The sequence below is a fragment of the Berghia stephanieae genome, chromosome 1 (assembly GCF_034508935.2).
Source record: "Berghia stephanieae isolate SIO BIC M18660-M18661 chromosome 1, UCSD_Bste_1.3, whole genome shotgun sequence".
NCBI classification, from domain to species: Eukaryota; Metazoa; Mollusca; class Gastropoda; order Nudibranchia; family Aeolidiidae; genus Berghia; species Berghia stephanieae.
The window spans coordinates 86382213-86409945 of record NC_088360.1 but is presented as its reverse complement, the minus strand read 5'-3'; the positions used below and the strand labels follow the sequence as shown (position 1 = coordinate 86409945).

The following is a 27733-nucleotide window of genomic DNA, read 5'->3' as shown; positions in this document are numbered from 1 at the left end:
AAATCCTCCATAACCTGTAAAAGTTGAGTAATGCATGATATCTTTGATCTAAAACCATGCTGGTTATCGTTTAGCATCGTATGACTTTCAAGAAAGCCCATTATTCGGTCTTTTAAGATAGACTCCATAACCTTACAGAGTATGCATGTTAAGCTGATGGGTCTATAGATTGCAGCATCCAATTTGCTGCCCTTTTTATGAATGGCAGTAACATTGGCTTGTTTCCATTCAATGGGTAAGGTACCAGATTGAAGAGACATTATATATTGTTGAAAGCGGCTGTGATATTTCAAAGGCCACTTCTCTCAGTAAACGGGGATGAAGGGAATCGGGACCCATGCTTTTAGTCACGTCAAAATTCAACAATTTGGCAAGTATGTCTTCTTGTGTAATATAAAAATCGGGAACGTTTAATTGATTTGTAACATTGACAGTTGGTATATTTGTAGTGTCTTCTTGAACAAACACAGATGAAAAATAATCATTTAAAACATTAGCTTTATCTATATCGGACGTAACATTGGTACCATCATCTTTCAGTAAGACACTAACACCTAGTTTTCTTTTTAACTTTCTGTTGACGTATCTCCAAAAGCCTTTCGGAATATTCTTACATTCTTGTGCGAATGTACATCCATACGTTTTCGCAGCATTTTGAACCGTGTATTTGGTGTTTTTTCGAACCTTGACATAATAGTAGAAGCAGATAATAATAAAATCGTGTCTAATATAAAATTCTTATCTCCAAAACATAGAATTAAACGAATGAGAATACGTACGAAGCCTAAAAAGTGTACACCAATGAAAACATTCAGCGCCATTTTGTTGTTGGCTGAGAATGTAGTAATTACCATTCATTCGGTATCTATGTCAACATAACGACACAAGAAAAACAACAAACAATATCAAAATCCACATTAAAATGTTTCAGAACTGTTGCGTATATTTATGGCACAACGAAGCTGTCAAAAAATGAAGTTAGAGAATGTGTGTAATCATGTATTATAATAACCTGTAATGTGTTTTCCAACCACCACATCATCTACTACTACAACCACCACCACAATATCATCACTAACACTACTACTACAACCACCAGCCCCGCATCATTATCACTACCACTACTACTACACCACCATCAGCACATCATAATCACTACCACTACTACAATCACCACAACCACATCGTCATCACTACCACTACTACTGCAACCACCACCACCGTATCATCATCATTACCACTACTACCACAACCACCACCACCACTACTACTACAACCACCACCACATCACTACCTCAACTACTACAACCATCACCACAATAGCATCACTACCACTACAACTACAACCACCACAACCACATCGTCATCACGACCACTACTACTACAACCACCACCATATCATTACCATTACCACTACTACTACAACCACCACTACCACCATATCATTACCATTACCACTACTACTGCAACCACCACTACCACCATACCATCACCATTACAACTACTACTACAACCACCACAACCACATCATCATCACTACCACTACTACTACAACCACCACCACATCATCATCACTATCACTACTACTACAACTACAACCACCACCACATTATCATCACTACCACTACTACTACTGCAACCACCACCACCATATCATCATCATTGAAATATTTTTTTTTTAAATTGAGCTTTATATAGTGCAATATCTTCTAAATGTGCTCAAAGCGCTTTACAGGGGGTCCCTGGTCAACATTTAACATGTAGGACGGGACATGACGCCTGTTAGGTGATATTACAATTTTTCGGACAAAGACAACTCTGTTAACGGCCAGGTACTCATTTTACACCTGAGTACGGTGAGAGAATGTGAGTAAAGAGCCTTTTCCAAGGACTCAACTATGCGCCGAGCGCGAGGCTCGAACCCAGGACCTTCCAATCCGGAAGCGAGTGTCATACTACTAGACCACATAGCCGCATCATTACCACTACTACTACAAACACCACCACCACATCATCATCACGACCACTACTACTACAACCACCTCCACCACCATATCATTACCATTACCACTACTACTACAACCACCACCACATCATCATCACTACCACTACTACTACAACTACAATCATCACCACCACCACATCATCATCACTATTACTACTACAACTACAACCACCACCAACACCACATCACCTCACTAACACTCAGTACTACAATCACTACCATTAGGTTTTGGAGCTTTACTTCATTTGAAATAAGGAAACTTCGGAATTGTATTTGGCATTGTGTTTATATATCATAATATAATTCTAATCAGTTATCTATTTAGAACTAGATACTATACAATATGTATGCCAAATACCACCCCAATTCCCCTTTCTTGTGTGCGGGAATTCCCTCTTCGGCATTGAAATTGAGTGTGAGAGAGTCATCACTACACACATAAACAACAGAAACAATTTAAAAACAAGACTATGACACGCAACTACTCACACACGATGCTATACTATTTATCCTTTTCTCTATATAGAATAGGACAAGACAAACAATAGCTTGACTCTCGCTACACTTCGCATTGATGTTTGTCGTCTCACGAGTTCAACTCTCGGTCGACCTGTCAATATTCCTTTTTGCCTCGGACGTAATCATTAATAGAATGTTGTGTGGTTTTGACCGTGAAGAAAACCTTAAGAAGTCACATTTATATCATTTTAGAGAGATCGTTTTGAATAATTTTGAGTTAAACGAGCGAGCAGCAACTTGTTTTCATGAACGGCCGATCAGCGCTTGTTTACTATAGTAACGCGATTCCCAGCCAACATCAAAATGGCGGATATTTTTCTCATCGAGGCCGCTGGTTGGTTAGCCAATAAGAGCACCGTACTGTTTCCATTGGGTAAATTCCTTGCTCCAAAATAAATTACATTTATTACTAATAATAGGGAAACGAATCCACACACACACACACACACACACACACACACACACATACACACACATAATACATAAATTGATGAGGGGTTATTTTTAATAACATATCAGAGAGCGGACGGGGCTAGGACACAGCGCCATTATATAGACACACACACACACATACACACACACACATATATATATATATATATATAATATATATATATATGTGTGTGTGTGTGTGTGTCTGTCTGTCTGTATGTGTCAGTATATTTATATATATAAATATATATATATATATATATACATATATATAATATTATATATATACAAACATATATTATAATATATATGTATATAGGCACACACACACACACACACACACACACACATATATATATATATATATATATATATATATATATATATATATATATATTAGTAAAAAGCCCGCAATTTCACGGGGAAAGAACTATTTTCATTCCATATTGTACCCGCCATCATTTAATGAGGGCAGATTGGTAAACAAAGTTGTCTGTGTAGCTTGGTACATCCTCTGTTGATATTTCTGTGTGGCCCAACATGAAGTGTAAGCCACTATAGCCTCTGACCCGTGACACAGCAACATACAGTTGTCCGTGTGTGAAAACAGGTTGTGGTAAGAAAATCAACTGCGAAAATAAACCTGAAGTAGCAGACGTGAGCAGAGCTGAAAGGCGATCCTGTGATCGAGAACTTACCTTACAGTATTACAGTACTCTGGTGATCATGTTTTGTGGCGTTTTTATGTACATCCACTGGAGGTGTACAACAATGCACCGTTTTTATGCACCTCCGTTGGCGGTGCAGGTTGATTAATGAAAATGTTGCTGCTTGAAGCTCAAAGGAAAAAAATAACGATAAATGTTGAATTGTAAGCCTCAATTTAATGGACGAAGACATACTGTGGACGTTTCTGATTTCCCCTTTATCAACAAAACACGACGAATAAGACACTAAGGACGAATGAGAGATGTGTAGTGTGAATGGCGTAGGCCAATGGCGCCTTTCTACCACATTGTGTACTTTATAAATAATATATTTAAATACTAATTATTAAGCAGATGGCACGGAGGCAGTTAAAAAAAACCTTCCTCCGAGTATCTGCATGCATCATCCCAGGGAAGAAGGAACGTTATTACTCACCGATCTCGTGATTTCAGGTAAGTAAGTTTGGAGCAAAATATAAGCTGCCCCTTTTTTTACTGTCTCAAGAAGCAAGAAGGAACATCGGTTGAGGCAATTAATGACTGTAATTGCGTAATTAACGTATTTCAGTTATTGAATAATATTTCCGAAAATTTAAATCACCAAAAGTCACGATTCAGCTGTGCGAACATTGTGCAATTACTCTATATTTTTTAAAGAAAGGATTAGAAGATGGATATATTTTAGTAATACAGTAAACTTGACATTAACATATGCACAATGATAGAGTAATTAACTAATATATATATATACGAACAATTTTGGTATACACGTTGAAGGGGCCAAACCTGCCATTCCCAGCAACGATGAGCTTTACTGCCTTGCTGCCGAGAACTTTCTAGTGAAAAGACAGATGCCTACGATACTAGAAGCCTCAGATAATGCAGATAAGCACTAACACGAATGCGAAACAAATAAAATTTTGCATTAAAAAATATTGTGTTGTCTAGTAAAGCGCTTTGAGCACATTTAGTGGATATTGCGCTATATAAAGCTGAATAGTAATGGAACGTCATTTTCTTCTAACACACGCGTGTAATAATTCATACATATTATAGATCTGACAATATTTTTGTTGAATGTAAATTGGAGTGGGATTTCATTTTGTTCTTCTTTATCTTTAAATTTCCATAGCAGCGGGATTTCCCTGGGAAACGTCAGTCTGTTAGAGAGACTTATTTTCTGAAAGATAGACCACGTTAATTCTCTCCTTACCGACCATTTTCAATATTTTCCAAAAAAAATTCAGGCTTATCCAGCAGAAAAATTGATTTTTTAAATTCAAACACTCTCTCTACGAAACAACTGTATGTTCTTATGAATTAAACAAAGATTGTTGTGATGTACAAAATAAATCTGAATAAGAAAAATGTATCTATATTGTGTCGTAACAAATGTGGCGATTTTATTATTCTTTAAAAATAATAAAACAACTTTTTTGCTTAAATACATGATCAAATAATATTATTGAATACAGAAATGGAGTTGAATAAAGTATTTAAGATAATTGATGTCTTAAAATTCAATCGGGGGATAAAAACTGTTTCTTGAGAACAGGACGAGCGTTTATCATTCCCTGATCTATCTTGGTTCAAATACAGAGTTTGATGAGATTTAATTTGAGCTTTACATGATAAACCATACTACTACTACTACTACTACTACTACTACTACTACTACTACTACTACTACTACTACTACTACTACTACCACCACCACCACCACTACTACTACTACTACTACTACTACTACTACTACTACTACTACTACCACCACCACTACTACTACTACTACTACTACTACTACTACTACTACTACTACTACTACTACTACTACTACTGGTGACGCCCTCGCTGAGTACACTCTCGAGACGGGTTCACACTTTACTTTGAGTAACGAGTGCCCAGTCGTCCGCGTATCCCAGCCTCAGGGAGGACTGGGCACTCGTTACTCAAAGTAAAGTGTGGACCCGTTTTGAGAGTGCACTCAGCGAGGACGTCATCAGACTCAAATCATACTCTGATAAGTGATACCTGAAGATCAACACTTCGAAAACTGTGGCCACTGCATTTCACCTATGCAGTGAGTGGCTGGCACACCCGCAAACTGAACGTCCACGTCGGGGACCAGCTACTCCCATATGAGCCGCATCTAAAATACCTAGGGGGACGCTGGACCGTAGCCTTACTCTCGAAGGAGTTGCCCGGAAGATAGAGGAAGCCGGCGAGATTAACTTGGGGTGCTAACCAAGCGCTCCTGATGACGCCCGCCTTGACACTATGCTATTCCGCCTTGGAGTATTGCGCTCCAATGTGGGGGTAGAAGTAGGAACGTTGAGAAGGTAAATGTTAAACTTCGCAAGTCATTGTACATAGTGTCAGGAACGCTGGCAACAATGCCTAGAGAATGGGGCCCGATAATGGCAGCAATCCGAGCCCCCGATGTCCGGAGGGAGACGATTACGAAGAGCTGACTTAATAAGATCAAAGAGAAAGGAAATGGGGATACCTCTCTCAAACGCATAATGGACGGTGCCCCCGTTTCGAGCCGAAATAATTCCTGACAATCCTTGTACGCAGATTCCCTGACTACGGACAGAGATGCATATACGAGTATGGAAGTCGGTTTGGACGAATTCAATCCCTCGGGGAGCCGGGACATACACTCCTCGAAACTAGGTGAAAAGTTGCCAGGCCTCTTCACCAGTAAGAGGAGACACTGGATGGTAGCGAATCGGCTACGGTCGAGGGCCTGCCTAACGGCAAAATCGCTTTATCACCTGTCCAACATGTACCCGATGTGGGAAAGAACCCGAAACCAAAGAGCATCTCGTTGAACGGTGTGTTGTGACGAAGCTTCCGGGCGGGTTTGCGACGATGCACGAGTACGGTAAAGAATTCGCAGAATGAAGAGTGTATAGAGAGTATGCGGTAAAGACTAGGGGAGTTGATTTTTTACATTTTACACTGTTCGGTCCCTTGATTAACGTGTATTCTTCTTCAAAATGACGACCAATGCTTTCAACACAATGGATACTGTACCGAAAAAACGCTACAAAGAAAATTTTCAATATATGAAAGAGATTGATCCATATGACATAAAATTGGAAAACTGGACAAAGACTCATCAAGACTTATCCTCCAATCATGCACTATCATATTTTTATCTATCTATCTATCTATCTATCTATCTATCTATCTATCTATCTATCTATCTATCTATCTATCTATCTATTATATATATATATATATATATATATATATATATATGTCTATCTCTCTCTCTCTCTCTCTCTCTCTCTCTCTCTCTCTCTCTCTATCTATCTATCTATCTATCTATCTATCTATCTATCTATCTATCTATCTGTCTGTCTGTCTGTCTATCTATCTATCTATCTATCTATCTATCTATCTATATATTATTATTATATTATATTATTATATTATTATTATTATTATATATAATTAAATTTAAAATAATAATAATAATAATAATAATAATAATAATAATAATAATAATAATGTGACCCGCCGCCTCGAAGCGGTATTAAGTCGGGATTTTCAATTTTGGTTGGGGTTTTTTTTTTGGTACTCGATCAAAGTTTATTTCATGCCCTTAAATGAATAAAGCCACCAAAAAAAATGCCGGCGATATAATGAATATAATAAATTGCAGACATCATTGAAGAGTTTTTGACTTTTTTGACATGTAATTAAAGAATGAATGAAGTAAGAATTGATAATGTGACATTTTTTGTCTTATTTAACAGAGAAAATGCGATTTCAAAATGCCAAAAGTTAAAGAACAGATTTGTGAAACGGGATGGACGAGAGAGAGAGAGAGAGAGAGAGAGAGAGAGAGAGAGAGAGAGAGAGAGAGAAATATCAAGAAAGAGGATGAGAGGGGAAAAGAAAGAATATGAGAGTAAAACACACACACACTCTCTCTCTCTCACACACACACACAAATATATACAAACACACACACACACACACACACCAACAGGAGAAAGGGAACGAAAAAGAGAGATGAGAGAGAGAGAGAGAGAGAGAGAGAGAGAGAGAGATGATGATGATGATGGGAGAGACAGCTTGTACGTTCATTGTAGAGGGCGGAGGGTAAAATATGTGAAAGAAACACAAGGGAGACAAAGAGAGAGAGCGAAAATGGTAGTAAAAAGAAAGGGAGAAAAGGAGTGGGGGGTCGGTGGGGGGGGGGGGGCAAAGAATTGATAGGGATAGTATAAGACAGCCCTTCGTTTCAAAAGAAGTCAAAGTCAATCAATGGGAAACATATTGAGCAATGAGATTGCAATTTAATCAATGGGACTGGTTAAGTCATTTGTGGATTGTTTCCATTTTGAGTCAGATGACAGCTTGAAGAGGAGTGGGTGGGGCTTAATTTGTAATGTCTCCCATGAAATCATGTCATTGAATCTTCTTCCTTGAGCTGCAACCTCAAGTTATTTAGGACATGTCACTAGTTATCACAATCCCTTGTGGTCAATTGTCAGCTATTAAACTCCTCCCCTTTTAAATTGCGTTCACCCACATTATTTAGTGTCTTAAAAGACCCCCATCCCCTTCCACTTTACAATGAATACACAATAAAACGAACCCTCTCTCTCTCTCTCTCTCTCTCTCTCTCTCTCTCTATCTATCTATCTATCTAACTCTCTTTAAAATATATATCTCTCTCCATCCATCTCTCCCTCTCTCTCCTTCTTTCTTTCTTTCTCTCTCTCCCTCTTTCTCTCTCTCTCCCTCGTTCTTTCTCTCTCTCTTTTTTTTCTCTCTCTATCTCTCTTTCTCTCTCTCTTTCCCTCTTTCTCTCTCTCTCTCTCTCTCTCTCTCTCTCTCTCTCTCTCATGGAAACAACGCGATAAGAAGTTACAGTGGTCTTAGTATAAGGGAAGCAACCGTGGATGGTATGAGCGTGACGTCATCACGCACATACATTCAAACACACACACATACATACATACGCACACACACACACACACACACACACACACACGCGCACATATGTCGCCTCTCCAACTTTCGTCAAACCAACTCTATCCCACACTCGTCTCTTTCTCACCCACACAATTAGCAATCCAATTTTTTTAATTTTTTTTTATCAACATCACACCTTATCTTCCTGATTGCAAATAGCACAAACGGAAAACGAAATCTATTTAAAAGAGATGCTCGGACTATCCAAACGCATAGGTGTACACTCCGCAAAACGACTCGCGTGAGAAACACCTCTGCGTCTGACGACCGAATCAGTGGCAATCAGTGAGAAGGAACGGACGACTAATTCATCTTCCAGATTTCAGGTTCCGCAACCACCGATCATCATCTGTTGGCGGTGTTATGTACGACTTGCCTTTTCTCATCACCAACATCAAGATTGTCCGGCGTTGATTCATCCAACAGGTTTTCTTCACTCATTCAACCATGATTCGTGTTACTAAGACTTTTTATATCCTTGCAGTGTTTTCGGTGCTCGTTCTTTCTAGGAACCAGGGTATGATTCATAATTATTACGTTGCATGTTTCGAGCTATAATATAGAAAGATTAGTGAAATTTAAATTAAAGTGATGTACTTTATATTTTATCATGTATATAAAGTTTCAATCAAGCGTACTTCAACCCAGCAAAGTTCTAGATGAATAGATATATAAATAAATTTTTAAAAAACAACATATTATTATTATTATTATTATTATTATTATTATTATTATTATTATTATTATTATTATTATTATTATTATTAGTATTAGTATTAGTATTAGTATTATTTTCATCACTACTATCATTATGATATTAATAAAAATAATAATAATAATAATAATAATAATAATAATAATAAATAATAATAATAATAAAAATAATATAATAATATAATAATATAATAATAATAATAATAAATAATAATAATAATAATAATAATAATAATAATAATGAATACAACAAAATATTTGTGTGAATTTCTGATAAAGATCAGCCTGGTTCGTGACCTACATACATTGGCCAACTTGTTATTGCATTCCTCTAGTCGAAGACGTTTCGATTCATTTATAAACCAGAAATTCTATAAGCCGTTCGTCCCATGATACCGGAGTTTATTCCGGTTTCTTTATCTAGAAGCGAACAGTACAACAATTCTCACTATCCTTTAAAAAGAGTGCTGGTTCTTTAGTTCCCGTCGGCACTCATTATGATTATCATCTTGTTGCCTTCTTATCCGTTGTTGTTGTTGTTGTTGTTGTTGTTGTTGTTGTTGTTGTTGTTGTTGTTGTTAATCTTACTAAGAAACGTAACCCTTTTATTGATCGCCTTTCTGCAGCCCTGTACTGCGACTGATGCTTGGGATACATACGTCTTTTGATAGAAAAAATGAAATGGCGAAAAGAAAATAAAATAAAAACAAACCCAAAAACAACAATACTCAACTCAACTATGTATTGCGCAACTTGATTATTTTTAATATCGCAAGCATCGCTGTATGTGAAAGCAATATTGATGAATGTTCGACAATGCACAGACAATATTGAAAGCTGTTACTGTGTAATAGACTATGAAATTAATATTTGTTTTAATTTCAAAGCAACATTGATAAATACATTGATAAATAGGATTAACCGTTGCGATTGTTCGATTGTTCGTACATTTGTCTTCAGTTTTTATCGTCGATCGTAATGAAAATACAGAGGAGAGGGGTGTTGTGAATTTATTGAAATGTATTTGGTTTATTGTAAACAAAAAATAGTTGCATCATTCTGATTGCATTAATCAACTCAAAGACAAGACATAGAAGGTTAAAGGGGGGGGGGGGATAATGGACGAAACCCTTCTCCCTCCTCCCATTGGGGGGACTTTTCTGTTTTATACCATATTAAAGTCTTTTTCTTTTTTGCTTTAAATTCTACTCACTATGACGAAAACTATAGTCCGTTCCACAACCCGTGAGCACACGTTGACGTGGATATCTTCACAACCTTCTGATAGATTTTAATGATAATTGGCTCGAACATTCGAATTGTTAGTGACATTAAGCCGATTTTTAAAAAATTTTTTGCATCGGTCTCATACTTAAGAATTTGTCTTCTTTACGGTATATAAAAAACGAAGGGTCTGGGATGAGTGAACATTTTGATGTTTTACAATATGATGTTATAGATAGTTCTTAGTTGACGTCACTCAGGTCTTTGTCATTGTTTTTTGCCATCCGCGTTTATGAGTAAAGCTCACTAAACTGTATTAACCTGACTATAAACGTTCATGGATACACACGGTTTTGTGTGTTGGTCCGTTATACTTCCGGATGGCAATGTTTTGAGCTTCTTAGCCAAGCGCATACTATCTATACACAGTGAATTCCGATCTTGTGATAACGATTGCTAAACTCGCGCCCAGGCTTGATCAGGGGTTTCCATTTCACGAGATTCATGTGCACTACTCACTATTATTGCCATCTTGAGTTCAAAATGACACAGCAAACCGTACACTTTGTACACGCTTGACATAAACAATTGTTACGATTTTATATTTGAAAGCCTGACGCGTAGCTTCCAGTTGTGTATTCTACATTCATAAAAACTGATTTAAAAAATATGGATTAAACATGCACATTTGTCACAGAGGAAAATTTACAAGTATGTCTCTAGAGAGGCAAAGCGCGGAATTCTTTTTCATGGCATGCGGCAAATAGCAGTATAGCAGTACAAACTAACATGGAATCTGGTGTTAAAAAGTTTACATTCCGTGATATTTCACATTAATACATTCAAAGCGCCCTTCCCCCCCCCCCCCCCGCCCCCTTGCCAGCGAACATAATTCAAGAATGGCGAACACGTAGCGTAATCGATGGGTGACCAGTGGGATTTCGTGACATGTCTTTTCCGACCTTTATGAGATGCCTTGCTCAACAGTTGGTCGGATGTTATGTCTTTGTGAAAGGCATTTCTCCTCGTCCTGTCGGAGACGGGCGTTAAAATTCGAAGACCAGCCTGTTTTTTAACATTTGTGTAATTGTCCGAAAAATGTATAAGCACCTAACGGGCTGCTTGTGTCGTCCAATGTATTATTTGGCCGTTGCCCACTAGGTAAGAGATATCGTATACCGCCGCCTGTTTTCAATGCTGTGAAGTACTAGATAAATGCTATCTATAATTAAACTATTTCAAACAACCCAAACTTATTTGCTTAGCTACGCCACTGAATGCACCTTTGTTATGATTATTTCCCGATGGAAAAGAGAATCAACACACCATTATTATAAACATTTTAAAGTTTGAATTATATTTTTATGCAAACGACGAAAAGGTCAAAGGAATTCGTAATTGTGAGAAAACCGTTTGGTCAATCATTATCGGTATTCAAAATTCGTAATGTCACTTACAATATAAGCCCGCATGAAAAAAAATCACGGCTCCACATTTCGTAACCTCGGAGGAATTTGCAATATTCCGTGCACACGGGACTTGGAACGGACTAGTGTCGCCATCAAAAGGTCATTGAGTGCGACTATTTTTAAAAAGTGAAGATTCTCCTAAATCGACATAATATATGTATGGACAATTACAGAACCAGTAGATTTTTGACCAATCAAAACTTAAAATTTGTGACACACCCTCACACGTGCTCGGACAATAATATTTGGTTGTTTATAAACAGTAACGTGAATGAAATCGCCCTCTCTCTGATCATTGTTATTGTTTTTATACCGTTAAATGGGTGACTAGTTATCACACGACTTTCTCGATCAGATTTTAAACGGTTACATTTATACATAGTTTTCTGTGTTAGTTCTATTGACCAAGCGGTTGAACAGTGGGTATTTTATTTAGACACATACCATCGATAGTAAACCCTGTGTAGTTGTCCGAGAGGCGTGGTAATCTACATGTTAATTAAGTCTTTGTCTTCTTTTATGACGATTTTTTATCTGGATTAGTATCAGGCATTTTCAAAGGCCACTGCAGGGCACGGAACGAAGCCCTCTAATCAGGGGCTTTTATCTTCATACCGAATTAAAGAGGAGTTTTTTTTCCAAATTCACAATCAATTATAATGCAAACACATAGTGTTGCCCATTACATTTTAAAGAATATTGCCATGACATTAATTGCTCGAACAGGTCTAAGTCATATCATTTTTTTTTTTAATTATTATTATTCATGAGATATTTGTTGTTTTTAAAGACTGAGTATTAACGCCTTTACAATGAAATTGTTCATAAAGAGTGTATTTTAAATTGGGAAAGGATCCTTTTAAATTAATTATAAATGAGAAAATTCCCCCCGAGCAGGGTGGGGGGGGGGGGAGGTGCTCTTTATTGCATGCATCGTTATTGCTAATGCCGCACTAAAGGTAAATAATGTCGATATATTGCGATAACCATGACCCATATGATAATAATTAATTATTAACTCCAAAAAAATGTAAAATCTCTCTCTCTCTCTCTCTCTCTCTCTCTCTCTCTCTCTCTCTCTCTCTCTCTCTCTCTCTCTCATGGCTACTGCTCCCCGCCTCTTTGAAATTCACGCCCCAATCCGTTTTACCAATCGCAGCCACAGGCCTTTTCGTGAATAATTGTATTTTTTTTTTCTGAATGTGAATGTGTGTGTGTGTGTGTGTGTGTGTGTGTGTTGTGTGTATGTGTGTGTGTGTATGTGTGTTAGTTTCTGTCTATAAATGTATATTATGTTAGCGCTCGTTTATGTGTGTTCGTGTGTGTTTCGTGAAGTTAGAAGTATTTACACATTCATATAGTCCAGATTGTTTTTTAACCCCATTTTTGTTTCCGTGACCCAATTTTCTTTAAATTAAAGGATAGGATATTGTAATTTCTTCAACATAAAAACACGTAAACAAATATTAGTAGGGTTTTCCCAATTCCAAGTTATAAAAAACTATAGTAGTGTACCTACATAATCTCAAGATACCGGGTGCCTTACAGTGTGTTGGTAAAACGCTGACCTCGAATGAAGCACGCTGACCTCGAAAGAAGCACTATATATATATATATAATATATATATATATATATATATATATATATATATATATATATATATATATATAGTTCAAGGAAAATTGAGAAAGACTCTTACGGTGTTTTGCTTTCTTTTTTTTTTTTTAAATATATAAAGACTTGCATGGAAACGAAACCAGATGGTTTTTAAAAAAATGTGATCAACTTCTTTTAGTATGTTGTCTATGAAGGTTCAATCAATAAGTGTTGTTTTCAGCTCAAAAAAGCGCTACCATGGTAACGCATCTAACAAAAGAAACAAAATTTTAAACCTAAATGATTTTTTATTTATTAATTACTGTGTGCTTGGATAATAAAAAAGAATAAGCACTAAGTAGCCCTTCAGAGCCATAAGCCCATGGAGCTAGAGTTTATATCGGTTTCTATCGCTATGAGCACTTCCTTGTAATATTGTAGAGCGCTCAATAAATGCAATGCATTATTATTATTATTATTATTATTATTATTATTATTATTATTATTATTATTATTATTATTATTATTATTATTATTATTATTATTATTATTATTGTTGTTGTTGTTATTATCATCATCATCATCATCATCATCATCATCATCATCATTACCATCATCATCATCATCCTCCTCATCATCATCATCATCATCGTCATCATCATCAGCATCAGCATCATCATTATTATTATTATTATTATTATTATTATTATTATTATTATTATTATTATTATTATTATTATTATTATTATTAGGTAGGTAGGTCTTTCGTAGACCGATGTATTAAGGGCGGGGTGTTGGAGGGACTGTGAATTCGGGTTTTTTTCGTCTAAGGGAATCGTATGTGTTATAAAAATAACTTGCTATTATCTTAGCAACTTCAAAAGGCAAGTTATTCTTCTCTCCGCTAGAAGCCCCGGAGATTGGAATGACTCCGGCTTCATAAGAATTGGAGTTAAAGAAAGCGACAATTTAATAAAATGCTTTAAATGTGACCATCGCTTAAATATTTTATTAATGCATTTTGTCGGATAAGCAAGAACCGGACATTTTAGATTATAGTTGGGAGAACCATTTTGAAAAAAAAAACAGTTCCCTCATGTTAAAGACTGCATGTATTAATAGACATAATAACATAAGTGTACATTTATCAAATCTAATGAAATATTAGATCTAATCTCTTTACTTTAATTATTCGCCTTTTGATGGAATAGTGGACATTTCACGTATGACGAAATATGCAGCCTATTAGTAGTACAGGGGTAGTACTGCTTTACAATCGGGATGACCTCCGACAGAAAGAGGAAAGTGTGTTCATAATTTATTTCCTTAGGTTATACCATCGCCATGTGTAATTGCCGGCTCAAAAACCCGGACCTACTCGTAATTCAGATCGTATTGTGAGTTCAAGAGCGTACCTCTAAACCACAGCAGCCACGACCATTAGGAACCAACATAATAGTATGGCACTAGTCGTGAAAGGAAAATGAAAATAAAAGGAAGAAGAAGTCTTGTTATATAGAGAACAGTATTAATTTTACAGCGTTCTGCTCAGCCAAATGAGTGGTTGAGTCACAGATTGTTCAGGAAATTGTCCCTCCAGCAATAATAGATGAGGCTTTACAAAAATCGAACGAATAGTTTATTGAGCCCTACGTAAACAATCAAGAAAAACATCTGCTGTGGGTTAAATTCAATTGTTGTTTGTGTTTGTTCATTTGTTTTTCTCCGAGATTACAACGCTTTAGATCATGAAATTAAATGTCTATTGCTTCTCGTCAGTTTTAGCCCATTCATTTCTTGTTCGGAATAGTTGAATGACAGCAGGAGTGGAAGAAGACACCGGTGAAGATATTGTGTGTCCGTGTCCGTTGTCAGAATGCGTGTGGATGTAAAAAGGAGGAGGGTGATAATGTAAATAGTTTTATTTTTATATATATGACCTACCACCTTAGAATGGTATTACGCCCGGGTGATTTAGACCAGTTGAATCTAACACAACATGACCCATTCTAACAATTCAATGAATCAATACATGTCTCAGTAAAACAGGAATAGAAATTTGACTTTAAATTCTAGATTATACAATGTTACTTAAACGAGGAAGATTTCATTGAAGCCTAAAGAATGAACATACGAGCAGTAAGAACCTCTCTTCACAACAAGTTATAAGGGTACAGCTCCTCAAAATAACGGACTAAGCGGGTATGAAGATCAGGAACCAACATAATAGTATGGTACTAGTCGTGGAAGGCAAATGAAAAGAAGAAGAAGAAGAAGAAGAAGAAGAAGAAGAGGAGGAGGAGGGGGAGGAGAAGAAGAAGGTCCTGGGTTCGAGCCTCGCTCGGCGCATAGTTGAGTCCTTGGAAAAGACTCTTTACTTACATTCTCTCACCGTACTCAGGTGTAAAATGAGTACCTGGCCGTCAACAGCGTTGCCTCTGTCGGAAAAATTGTAATATCGCCTAACAGGGGTCGTGTCTCGTGCTTTGAGCTCATTTAAGTGGATATTTCTCTATATATAAAAGCTTTAAGCTCTAATTTAAAATTTCAGAGTCTTATTGAAAGCAATTCTATCTCGTCGTTCTTTGTGGGGGTTTTTTGTTTTTGTTTTTTTGTTGTTGTTATTGTTTTTTTGTTGTTTTTTTTTTTTTGAACGGTCGTAAAACTGTCCCTTTCCCATTTTATTTTTGCATATCAATAATTGTTATCGTATTTTTTCAAAACTCATTTCTGTTTTTCAATTTGATCAGAACACTTATATTTCAAATATCGATCGATTTAAATGACCCTCATCTTAGGAAAAACCTTGCAAGTTCCCTGGTTTGAGAGACAATGTCCCATGTTTGATAGTTTTTGCCAAGGTGGGGGTCATTTAAATCGATCGATGTTTGAAGGATGAGTTTCCTGACCAAATTATTATATACGATTCTTTCCAGAGTATGGCAGTTAACTGGTTAACGTGTCGTTTCGTCTGTAACTCTTGAACTCTTGATGACCCCCCCCCCCCCCCTTGACAATGACGCACATACCAGTGTAGGATGCATTCGATCACTATCTTTGTGAATTCTTGGAGCTTGACCAATGTCTTTTCACTTATTGACGGCGAAACTGAATTCATTTCAGTACAACTCATAGTTTTCTCATATCATAAAGCTGCAACTAATAGCGATGCAATTAAGACTTCCACGAACGACAAGTCGTATCTTATCATTTCTTTCTTGGTAAAAACAGATTTGTTTTCATGTTACATTTTAAAAAATCAACGTCCGTCTACTAAGGGTTAAAAAAAATGCAAACTAGTGACAAATCGTACGTAACCATTAATTATTAATGATTACATACTGACCGACCAGGTGTGTGCTTCGTCATTCTCTTCGTCACAGCCCTGGGTCGTGTGAAGGTCAAGAGTCAAAAGTAAAAGTTCAAAAGAACTTTAATCTTTTCACCCCTCCCCCCCCCCCCCCCCCCCCCCCCCCCCTCCTTCTACCATGCCCGTCCATCCACATCCCAACTTGTTCCGCGGAAGAAATAAAATGACGAACCAAGAGAGAGAGATAGAGAGAGAGAGAGAGAGAGAGAGAGAGAGAGAGAGAGAGAGAGAGATGAGGAGGATAATGATAATGGTGATGATGATGATGATGATGATGATGATGATGATGATGATGATGATGATGATGATGATGATGACAACTGTCCGGATTTGACCATATCATTTACAGGTAGGTTTATAGTTTGACACATGCAGTCCAATGTTGTTTAATGTGAATAATATAACTCGTGCCTTTGTGAATTTCATTTTGTTTTACTTTACTCCTTGGACAGCGTTATCCATCTTCAAATTGCTCAAATGTTACCTATAGCCCCAAAACGGTTTTATAGCATATCATAATCATTATGGGTTACATAGGTCAAAAGACCTTTAAATACCCTGTCGTTTTTGCAAATATAAATATATAATAGTTAAAACAAAACAAAAGAAAAGGTAAAAATGATGCATGGACATTATATATAAGTAAACAAAAAGTAATTGAAATCAAAAGGTCAAATTAGTGCATTCATAATTTTTTTTACCGCAGACTTTTTTTTATTATAAGCATATTTCTGACATCGGATATGTTTTTCAAGGCATGGAGTTCTTCATCAACTGAATTTTTGAAAGCATTTATTGTTTATGTCTGGGTGATGCAGGTGCTAAAAAGGAATGACCAGAAATGTTTAATTATAATGTTTGACACTTCAAGAACTAGTATTATCCTTAATAAAGCATACAAACCGACATGTAAGTCGATGCACACGTATCCCAAATCTCATGTTTATTATAAATTCAATATTTAGCGTCTAAATCACCCCGACAAAATACCGTTTGAGGCGATGATTCACTTATGTACAATTAAAGGATTCGTGACATCGTTTGTTCAATGTATTGTCTGATGATCGGAATGATACATGAACAGTTTTAACTTTTGAGGAGTTTTAAAAGATAAAAGCCACGGGCGGTCACAGCAGAGGCCTTTTCTTACTTTGGTTATGCTAAACAAATTTAAACTTTGGTGATTCTAAAAAGAAAAAACCAAACAAACAAGCATACAAAATTAAAACAACCCCCCCCCCCAAAAAAAAAAAAAAAAACACAAACAAAAAAACGAGCCAGGAACAAAAACTCAAATCAGCACTCTGATTAGTTAAGTAAGACCTTATTAACAGCTTGAGATCACTCGTCCATGGACATCAACCAATTAAAATAGAGAATTGAAATAGTTGAGCACTACGTATCACGTGATAAGTAGTAGAGAGTAACTTTTGCACGTTCCACGATCGCGAAAAAACACAAAACAACACAATAATGGTTAATTATAGAAGGGTTACATTTTGCGTTAACCATGTGCTGACGTAATTGATTTGTTTACAATACAAATAACTATTTTATAAATGTCATCCTCTTATCGCTCATTCTCCATTTGTGTTCATTCATCGTGTTTTGTTGACAAAGGGGGAATCCAAAACGTCCATATCATCTACCTTTCCTAACTAAATTGAAACTTCCATTTCATGTGATTATTGATATTAATTAATTCATCATTCCGTGACGTTTTCATTTGATACGTCGAGTATCTAGTGTGCCACTTTAACTCTACAACGCTAAGGGGAAGGCGTCAATCAATGACGCGGGCTGAATCGATTGATTTCTTATTCTATCTTTTCAGTGCTCGGTCAAGATATTGAAGATATTGAAGTCTCCAAGAGAGAGGTAAGAAAACACAAATAAAACGAACTAATTAAAAAATATATTGTCATTGAATTGGGCGTCTGTCTGTGCCTTTATTTTTTTCAAACCATGATAATAAATTTTTGACATGTGACGTCAAACGATTCGATCTTTATTTATCAAAAAGTATGTTTTTCCCCCCACAATGTGACAATACTCCATTTATTATTTCCTGTCACATTTTTGAAGAAGAAACTAAGTCTAACAGACCCAGGTACCCAATCACTGCTGGGTGTCAGTTAAGAAAAAAAAAAAACACTCGGCTCAAACCGGGGTCGAAACTTGTCTCTTACTTGTGAGGTTAGTGATTTTCCAAGGGAATTGGATTCAATAGTCTGATGTCACGCGCCCGGCAACGGCGGCCATCTTGGTTCTAAACAAAGAAAATCATTACTTTTTATTCTTCATGCTGGCTAGAAATTTTCATTCCCTTTTCATATGCCTTGTGATCAGAATGTGTAAAAGTCAATACATGATCAAATTGATGGGGTTTTTTTTTCCTCTGGATACGCGTTTAAGCTCGCCGGGGAAATATTTCATACGGCGTCCGCCATTGTTCCGATAGTTTAGAGCCAGTGTTACTAAGTTACCATACGTCATTAGGAAGGAAGTGACAATACGACTTTTGAAGACTATTATCCAGCCTTTTAACGTGTTTAAGGGGATGCATTAGATTATTGATGGGAGTCCCGATAGCTTAGTTTGTAAAACATTTGTGTCATACACACGGGGACTGCTATCAATCTCATGTACAGTCAGTATAGCTTAGTTTGTCAAACATTTGTGTCATACACACGGGGACTGCAATCAATCTCATGTACAGTCAGTATAGCTTAGTTTGTCAAACATTTGTGTCATACACACGGGGACTGCTATCAATCTCATGTACAGTCAGTATAGCTTAGTTTCTAAACATTTGTGTCATACACACGGGGACTGCTATCAATCTCATGTACAGTCAGTATGCTTAGTTTGTCAAACATTTGTGTCATACACACGGGGACTGCTATCAATCTCATGTACAGTCAGTATAGCTTAGTTTGTCAAACATTTGTGTCATACACACGGGACTGCTATCAATCTCATGTACAGTCAGTATAGCTTAGTTTGTCAAACATTTGTGTCATACACACAGGGATTGCTATCAATCTCATGTACAGTCAGTATAGCTTAGTTTGTCAAACATTTGTGTCATACACACGGGAACTGCTATCAATCTCATGTACAGTCAGTATAGCTTAGTTTGTCAAACATTTGTGTCATACACACGGGACTGCTATCAATCTCATGTACAGTTAGTATAGCTTAGTTTGTCAAACATTTGTGTCATACACACGGGGACTGCTATCAATCTCATGGACAGTCAGTATAGCTTAGTTTGTCAAACATTTGTGTCATACACACGGGGACTGCTATCAATCTCATGTACAGTCAGTATAGCTTAGTTTGTCAAACATTTGTGTCATACACACGGGGACTGCTATCAATCTCATGTACAGTCAGTATAGCTTAGTTTTAAAACATTTGTGTCTACACACGGGGACTGCTATCAATCTCATGTACAGTCAGTATATCTTAGTTGTAAACATTTGTTATACACACGGGGACTGCTATCAATCTCATGTACAGTCAGTATAGCTTAGTTTGTAAAACATTTGTGTCATACACACGGGGACTGCTATCAATCTCATGTACAGTCAGTATAGCTTAGTTTGTAAAACATTTGTGTCATACACACGGGGACTGCTATCAATCTCATGTACAGTCAGTATAGCTTAGTTTGTAAAACATTTGTGTCATACACACGGGGACTGCTATCAATCTCATGTACAGTCAGTATATCTTAGTTTGTAAAACATTTGTATCATACACACGGGGACTGCTATCAATCTCATGTACAGTCAGTATAGCTTAGTTTGTAAAACATTTGTGTCATACACACGGGGACTGCTATCAATCTCATGTACAGTCAGTATAGCTTAGTTTGTCAAACATTTGTGTCATACACACGGGGACTGCTATCAATCTCATGTACAATCAGTATAGCTTAGTTTGTAAAACATTTGTGTCATACACACGTGGACTGCTGTCAATTTCATGTACAGTCAGTATAGCTTAGTTTGTAAAACATTTGTATCATACACACGGGGACTGCTATCAATCTCATGTACAGTCAGTATAGCTTAGTTTGTCAAACATTTGTGTCATACACACGGGGACTGCTATCAATCTCATGTACAGTCAGTATAGCTTAGTTTCTCAAACATTTGTGTCATACACACGGGGACTGCTATCAATCTCATGTACAGTCAGTATAGCTTAGTTTGTAAAACATTTGTGTCATACACACGGGGACTGCTATCAATCTCATGTACAGTCAGTATAGCTTAGTTTGTCAAATTTGTGTCATACACACGGGGACTGCTATCAATCTCATGTACAGTCAGGATTTTTTTTCTGAGCCCCCGCCCCCTCCCCACCCTTTGTTCACCTAGCAACAAATGGGTAGCTGGGTTAGTTAGCTATTATGACTTAAACTTCCACGATTCGGTTGTTATTAAAATTAACTCCTGCGTTTTGAATTCCAAACGGTCGATCTCGCAATGCAATCACTCAAAAGTTCGTCTCACTTATGGGTATGAGCACTAATTTCATGCTTTCCACGAAAACAATGGGGTGTAATAAAAAAGTGGTCTTAGGCTTTAAATGGATTAAAAAACAAAAGCAACAACAATGAACAACACGCTTCACCAAAATAGTTGTTTAATACGTAAATAAGTGAATGAAGTCGGAGATTAACGATCATCTGTTTTCAATTCCAAACATTGAAAAGCTCATTAAGTTATAGATAGTTCGAAGATGACATCACTTAGGTCTTTGTTATTGTTTTTTTCCATCCGCGTTTATGAGTAATGCTCACTAAACTGTATTAACCAGACTATTGACGTTCATGGATACACACAGTTTTGTGTGTTGGTCCGTTATACTTCCGAATGGCAATTATGAGCTTCTTAGCCAAGCGCATACTATCTATATAAATAAATAAAATGCTATAAAAATAAACGAACACTCACACTCAAACACACATACACCCACAAACACACACACACACGCACACACACACACACACAAACACATACAAATACCCAAATGAGAGAGAGTGTGTGTGTGGGAGAGAGAGGGAGAGAGAGAGAGAGAGGGGGGGGGGAGTATGTCGTGTTGGTAGGTACTTGTAGTTTATAGATAGAATGCGCTTGGCCAAGGAGTTCACAACATTGCCATCCGGAAGTATAACGGACCAACACACAAACTCTGTGTAACCATGAACTTTTATAGTCTGGTTAATACAGTTTAGTGAGAACAACTCACAAACGCGGATGGCAAATAACAATAACAAAGGCCTGAGTGACGTCATCTGCATACTATCTATAGATAGAATGCGCTTGGCCAAGGAGTTCACAACATTGCCATCCGGAAGTATAACGGACCAACACACAAACTCTGTGTAACCATGAACTTTTATAGTCTGGTATTTACAGTTTAGTGAGAACAACTCACAAACGCGGATGTCAAAAACAATAACAAAGGCCTGAGTGACGTCATCTGCATACTATCTATACGAGTGCTCGATTATTTTGGTTAGAGTACAATTTGTATAGATAGTATGCAGATGACGTCATTCAGGCCTTTGTTATTGTTTTTGCCATCCGCGTTTGTGAGTTGTTCTCACTAAACTGTATTAACCAGACTATAAAAGTTCATGGTTACACAGAGTTTGTGTGTTCGCCCGTTATACTTCCGGATGGCAATGTTGTGAACTCCTTGACCAAGCGCATTCTGTCTATTGCGTGTGTGTGTGTGTGTGTGTGTGTGTGTGTGATAAATAGATAGATTCGAGAGAGAGCGTGTGTGTGTGTATTGTGTGTGTGCGAGAGATAGATAGATAGAGAGAGCGTGTGCGTGTGTGTGTGAGTGAGATAGATAGATAGATAGATATATAGATATAGAGATAGTGTGTGTGTGTGTGTGAGAGAGAGAGAGAGAGAGAGAGAGAGAGATAGATAGATAGATAGATAGAGAGAGAGAGAGAGAGAGAGAGAGAGAGAGAGAGAGATTAGAAGGAGAGAGCACATTTCACGTTTTCTCCAAACTCAAAGCGTTTCACAACGCTTAAGTTATATATTCCCACTACAGGCAATATTATTTCATTTCGAAGAAGACATCTCTTAGGCGCTCAACTGCACTTGCAGTCTTACAATATTCACCATTGTCTATTGCCAGATACCACTATCAATCTGAGTTGACTGAAATAACGTACCATATCTGAACTATCTGTCCTTACTCAAGGGCACGATAATTGGATTCAATAGTCTGATGTCACATCGCCCAGCAACGGCGGCCATCGTGGTTCTTAACAAAGAAAATCTGTACTTTTTATTCTTCATGCTGGCTAGAACTTTTCATATGTCTTGTGATTAGAATGTGTAAAAGTCAAAACAGATTTATAATGTGTTTTTTTTTCCTCTGGATACGCTTTTATGCTCGTCGGATAAATATTTCATAAGGGCGTCCGCCATTGTTCCGATAGTTTAGAGCCAGTTACTAAGTTACCATGCGTCGTTACGAGGGAAGTGACGTTACGACTGTTGAAGCGTATTTCGGTGCCAGTTATGCGATCATTGTCACCCTCCGGTAGTGACCACTCTAAACATCACGTTGGTTTGTTACAAGACAAGAAATGGCATCGCTCAGTCAGAGGAAATAACGCTGTGCGTTTAGCCAAAATAATCAAAACATCCGCCAGCCGGATATACCGAACCAACACACAAAACAATGCATAACCGACCTTAAACGTGTATAGACTGATTGATAGAATTTAGTGAGGACTACTCATAAAAATGGCTGGCAAAAAAAAAAAAAAATAATAATAATAAAGAGCTGAGTGACGTCATTTTCGTTCCTTCTGTATAAAAAAAAAGAAAAGAGAGAAAAGACGACAACGATAATCATCCACAAGATACCAATAAGAGGGAAATGTAGGAGTACAATTTCAAAGAATTTGCACCAATAACGAAAAAGAAAGAAACAAACAATGAATAACGTTAACCATCAAAATAATACATTTATTTATCTAACCCCCCCCCCCCCCCCCACCCCACACACACAGATTAGAGAAGTTGTAGACGGTAGCGGCAATGGAGAGATGGTAATAAATTATTGTTATTATTATTATCATCATAATCATCATCATCATTATCATCATCATTGTTATTATTATCATTGTTATTATTATTATTATTATTATTATTATTATTATTATTATTATTATTATTATTATTATTATTATTATTATTATTATCATCATTGTTATTAATGTTAAAACCAGAGAAATCACCATACATCGTCAGCATGCCTCGACAGTCACAGTCGTGGCAGGCTGACTGCTCTTTTTTTTTAAAGGAGGGGGAGGGGACTCTTTTTCTTTCTTTTTTTTTTTTCTTTCTTTCTACTTTGTCCGGCACTACTTCATATACGCCTTTTCAGATATTTTTTTTCTTGCACCAGTGACTGCTACTACTAAATTGAAAAAAAAAACCCCAACATTCTTATGCGCAATCAACGTTGCATGCTTGCATGGTAGATTAGATCATTATTGCTGTGAATAAATATAATCATAAAATTTATGATTTATCTTCCACCAGGTTGGAAACGGCGCAAAAGGCGAAGCTTTAGAAAGTAGCGGCAATGGAGAAATATTTGAGAGTCGCCAAGATTTGGTAGTTGACAGCAGCGTATCACATTATTATTATTATTATTATTATTATTATTATTATTATTATTATTATTATTATTATTATTATTATTATTATTATTATTAGTATTAGTATTGTTGTTGTTGTTGTTGTTATTATTACTATTATTATTACTATTATTATTATCATCATCATCATCATCATCATCATCATCATTATCATCATATCACCTTCATTATTATTATTATTATTATTATTATTATTATTATTATTATTATTATTATTATTATTATTATTATTATTATTATTATTATTATTATTATTATTAGTATCATTTTTATTATTATTATTATTATTATTATTATTATTATTATTATTATTATTATTATTATTATTATTATTATTATTATTATTTTTATTATTATTATTATTACTATTATTATTATTAGTACCGATATCACCATTATCACAATGATAGCGTTTTGCCCATGACTTTTTAGGTTCCTAGTTTTTCCATCTTGGTAAAGATACTACGTAGAATACTGTATTCCTCTCAACCCACGTCTTCATGGCCGTAATGTAGAAAGACTCAACATCGGAGGTTCAAAAATTGATAATGGAATGAACTGAATAGTTTGGAAGGAGCGTTAAGGATATGGTTCGAGATAGTTTAAAACAATTTCATGTTTTATACATGGGTACATGAAATATTTAATTTTGCTGTGGTAGATTTAGATAATATTGGCATCTGAAAGATAGAGGCAAAAGAATTTAATAATGATGATATCAAATGCGTATTATGGTTTTTGTACAGAGTACAGGGTGTTCACAAAGTCTTACCCTGTTTAATAACATATTAAACTTTAAGAGAAAATTGATACAGCCAAGATATTCTATAACAGGAACTTGTGAATACATAAATGATTTACATTTTGTTTACTATTATTTTGTACTAAATGAGAGTCAATATGGTAGCCATGTCTACCTATAAGCACATTTGACCTATTTTCGAGTTCTTTTGTAGCTTTTGTAGGAGTGATGGATTCTAAAACAGCTCTTATTTTCACGGTAAGCGTGCTAATATCAGTTATTGGAGATGAATATACAATGTCTATGGTGTAGCCCCATGGGGAAATAGTCGACCAAGCAATCGAGTCTATTTCTCCCAATACATCTTTCTGAAAACGTTTAGAAATTTGCGGAATGATCTATGGTCGATATTCATGAAGGTGGGATGCAGCATAACATTCTAGCATATCAAAAAAGACATTTACAATAATCGTTTTCACACATTCACATTGTGTCTCAGCAAATTTAGAATACCCGTTTCTTTATTTGTTTTGTTATGTTTTTCAAATCGTTTTCATGTTCTGTAATGGGTTGCCAAACTGAAACGTTGTTGAGCTACTTTTGGCGATTTCGTTTCATGCAATCACATTAGCTATATAAAGAGAATTTTGCCGCGTTGTTGTGATTCCGAAATAGAAGGTGAGAAAAATTAGGTCTTTTAAGTTCATGTTCATTTTGCTACCTTTGAGATGTAATGATGATTGATGATTTATAAGCATAAATATATGACTTTTGTTTTAGAAAATGGTGAAAACCAGATGCAAATATCTACAATGCTTTTAGTTTGATAAGTCTATAAATCAGGGAAAGACGTGATGGACACCCTGTATAACTATGACGAGGTAATGCGCAATACTAAGTGATATTTTTTTTAAAAAAGGAACTATGCACTGTTAACACTCCGAGCATGATATGAATCATTGGTTTAACCTAAAATAATAATGTAGTTAATTAGATATGCGATTTGTCCAAAACAGATAGGAGGAAACACTACTGGTGAGACCGTGGAAGGTAGTGGGGATGGCGAAGCGGTTGACAGGAAGAGGCGACAAATGGCGAGTGACAGCATGTGTATCATCATCATCATCATCATCATCATCATCATCATCATCATCATCATCATCATCATCATCATCATCATCATCGTCGTCGTCGTCGTCGTCGTCATCATCATCATCATCATCATCATCATCATCATCATCATCATCATCATCATCATCATCATCATCATCATCATCATCATTTCTCCATGTCTTACGATTTATATATCATGTCATGCAATACATATGATATTTCAATATAAATTGAGCATGGTAGAATGTCGTACCTGGTGAGACCGTGGAAGGTGGTGGGGATGGCGAATCGGTTGACAGGAAGAGGCGACAAATGGCGAGTGACAGCATGTGTATCATCATCATCATCATCATCATCATCATCATCATCATCATCATTGTCGTCGTCATCATCATCATCATCATCATCATCATCATCATCATCATCATTGTCGTCGTCATCATCAGCATCATCATTATCATTATCACAATGACTATTTTCGTCATCGTCAATGTCATAATCACCGTCATTGTCTATCATCATATTAGTATATCTTCACCACTAACCAACACCCCCTACCACCACCACTACCACTACCACCACTACCACCACCTCCACCACATCATCATCATCATCATCATCATCATCATCATCATCATCATCATCATCATCATCATCATCATCACCATCATTCTCATATCATCATCATCATCATCATCATCATCATCATCATCATTTCTCCATGTCTTACGATTTATATATCATCTCATGCAATAAATATGATATTTCAATATAAATTGAGCACGTAAGAATGTCGTACCTAGTCAAATCAGAAATTATTTTCGTAAAAAGCAATATTGATCATGCATTGATGGCAATTTAATGTGAGTATTACTCTGAAAATGAGTGAATGACAGATAAAATGTCAGCAAACAAATAAATAAATAAATATATATAAAAACATACATGAAAAGAAAATCCAGTAAAAACGGCTGACCTCGACTGGGACCCTGGGGACCGAGCCTCATGTCCTGCTTGAAATTGGAGGTCTCATTCCATCCTCAGTAGAGGAATGCTAGTACGTGTGGGGTGATATTATCTTTTGGGGAGCGTTCACATATTACGTCATCAAAAATTTGCGCTTTTTAGA

The 27733-nt window shown here is 36.4% G+C and overlaps 3 protein-coding genes across 7 annotated transcripts in view; 1 reads left to right on the top strand and 2 right to left on the bottom strand.

Moving 5' to 3' along the window:
* The window catches only part of LOC144960152 (pre-mRNA-processing factor 39-like), an 80615-nt gene extending 76232 nt beyond the window's left edge, over window positions 1-4383 (bottom strand). Inside the window, exon 1 of the mRNA XM_078893163.1 lies at window positions 4100-4383. The gene's annotated coding sequence lies outside the window, so the exon portion shown is untranslated. The remainder of the gene's footprint in view (window positions 1-4099) is intronic.
* LOC144960174 (persulfide dioxygenase ETHE1, mitochondrial-like) overlaps window positions 1-27733 on the bottom strand; it is a 165306-nt gene that overhangs the window by 61367 nt on the left and 76206 nt on the right. The window lies entirely within an intron of this gene.
* Window positions 8564-27733, top strand: part of LOC144960111 (cysteine-rich venom protein Mr30-like) — a 45088-nt gene continuing 25918 nt past the window's right edge. The window contains exons 1-5 of one of the 4 annotated variants that reach the window (XM_078893084.1): window positions 8933-9175; window positions 18867-18910; window positions 24096-24134; window positions 24631-24705; window positions 26508-26585. In XM_078893084.1, the coding sequence (XP_078749210.1) occupies window positions 9106-9175; window positions 18867-18910; window positions 24096-24134; window positions 24631-24705; window positions 26508-26585 (306 nt within the window). In that variant the 5' untranslated portion in view covers window positions 8933-9105. Of the gene's footprint in view, window positions 9176-18866; window positions 18911-24095; window positions 24135-24630; window positions 24706-26507; window positions 26586-26863; window positions 26920-27733 lie in introns of those variants that run through there. The other 3 variants (XR_013642756.1, XM_078893092.1, XM_078893104.1) reach the window with 3 other exon arrangements.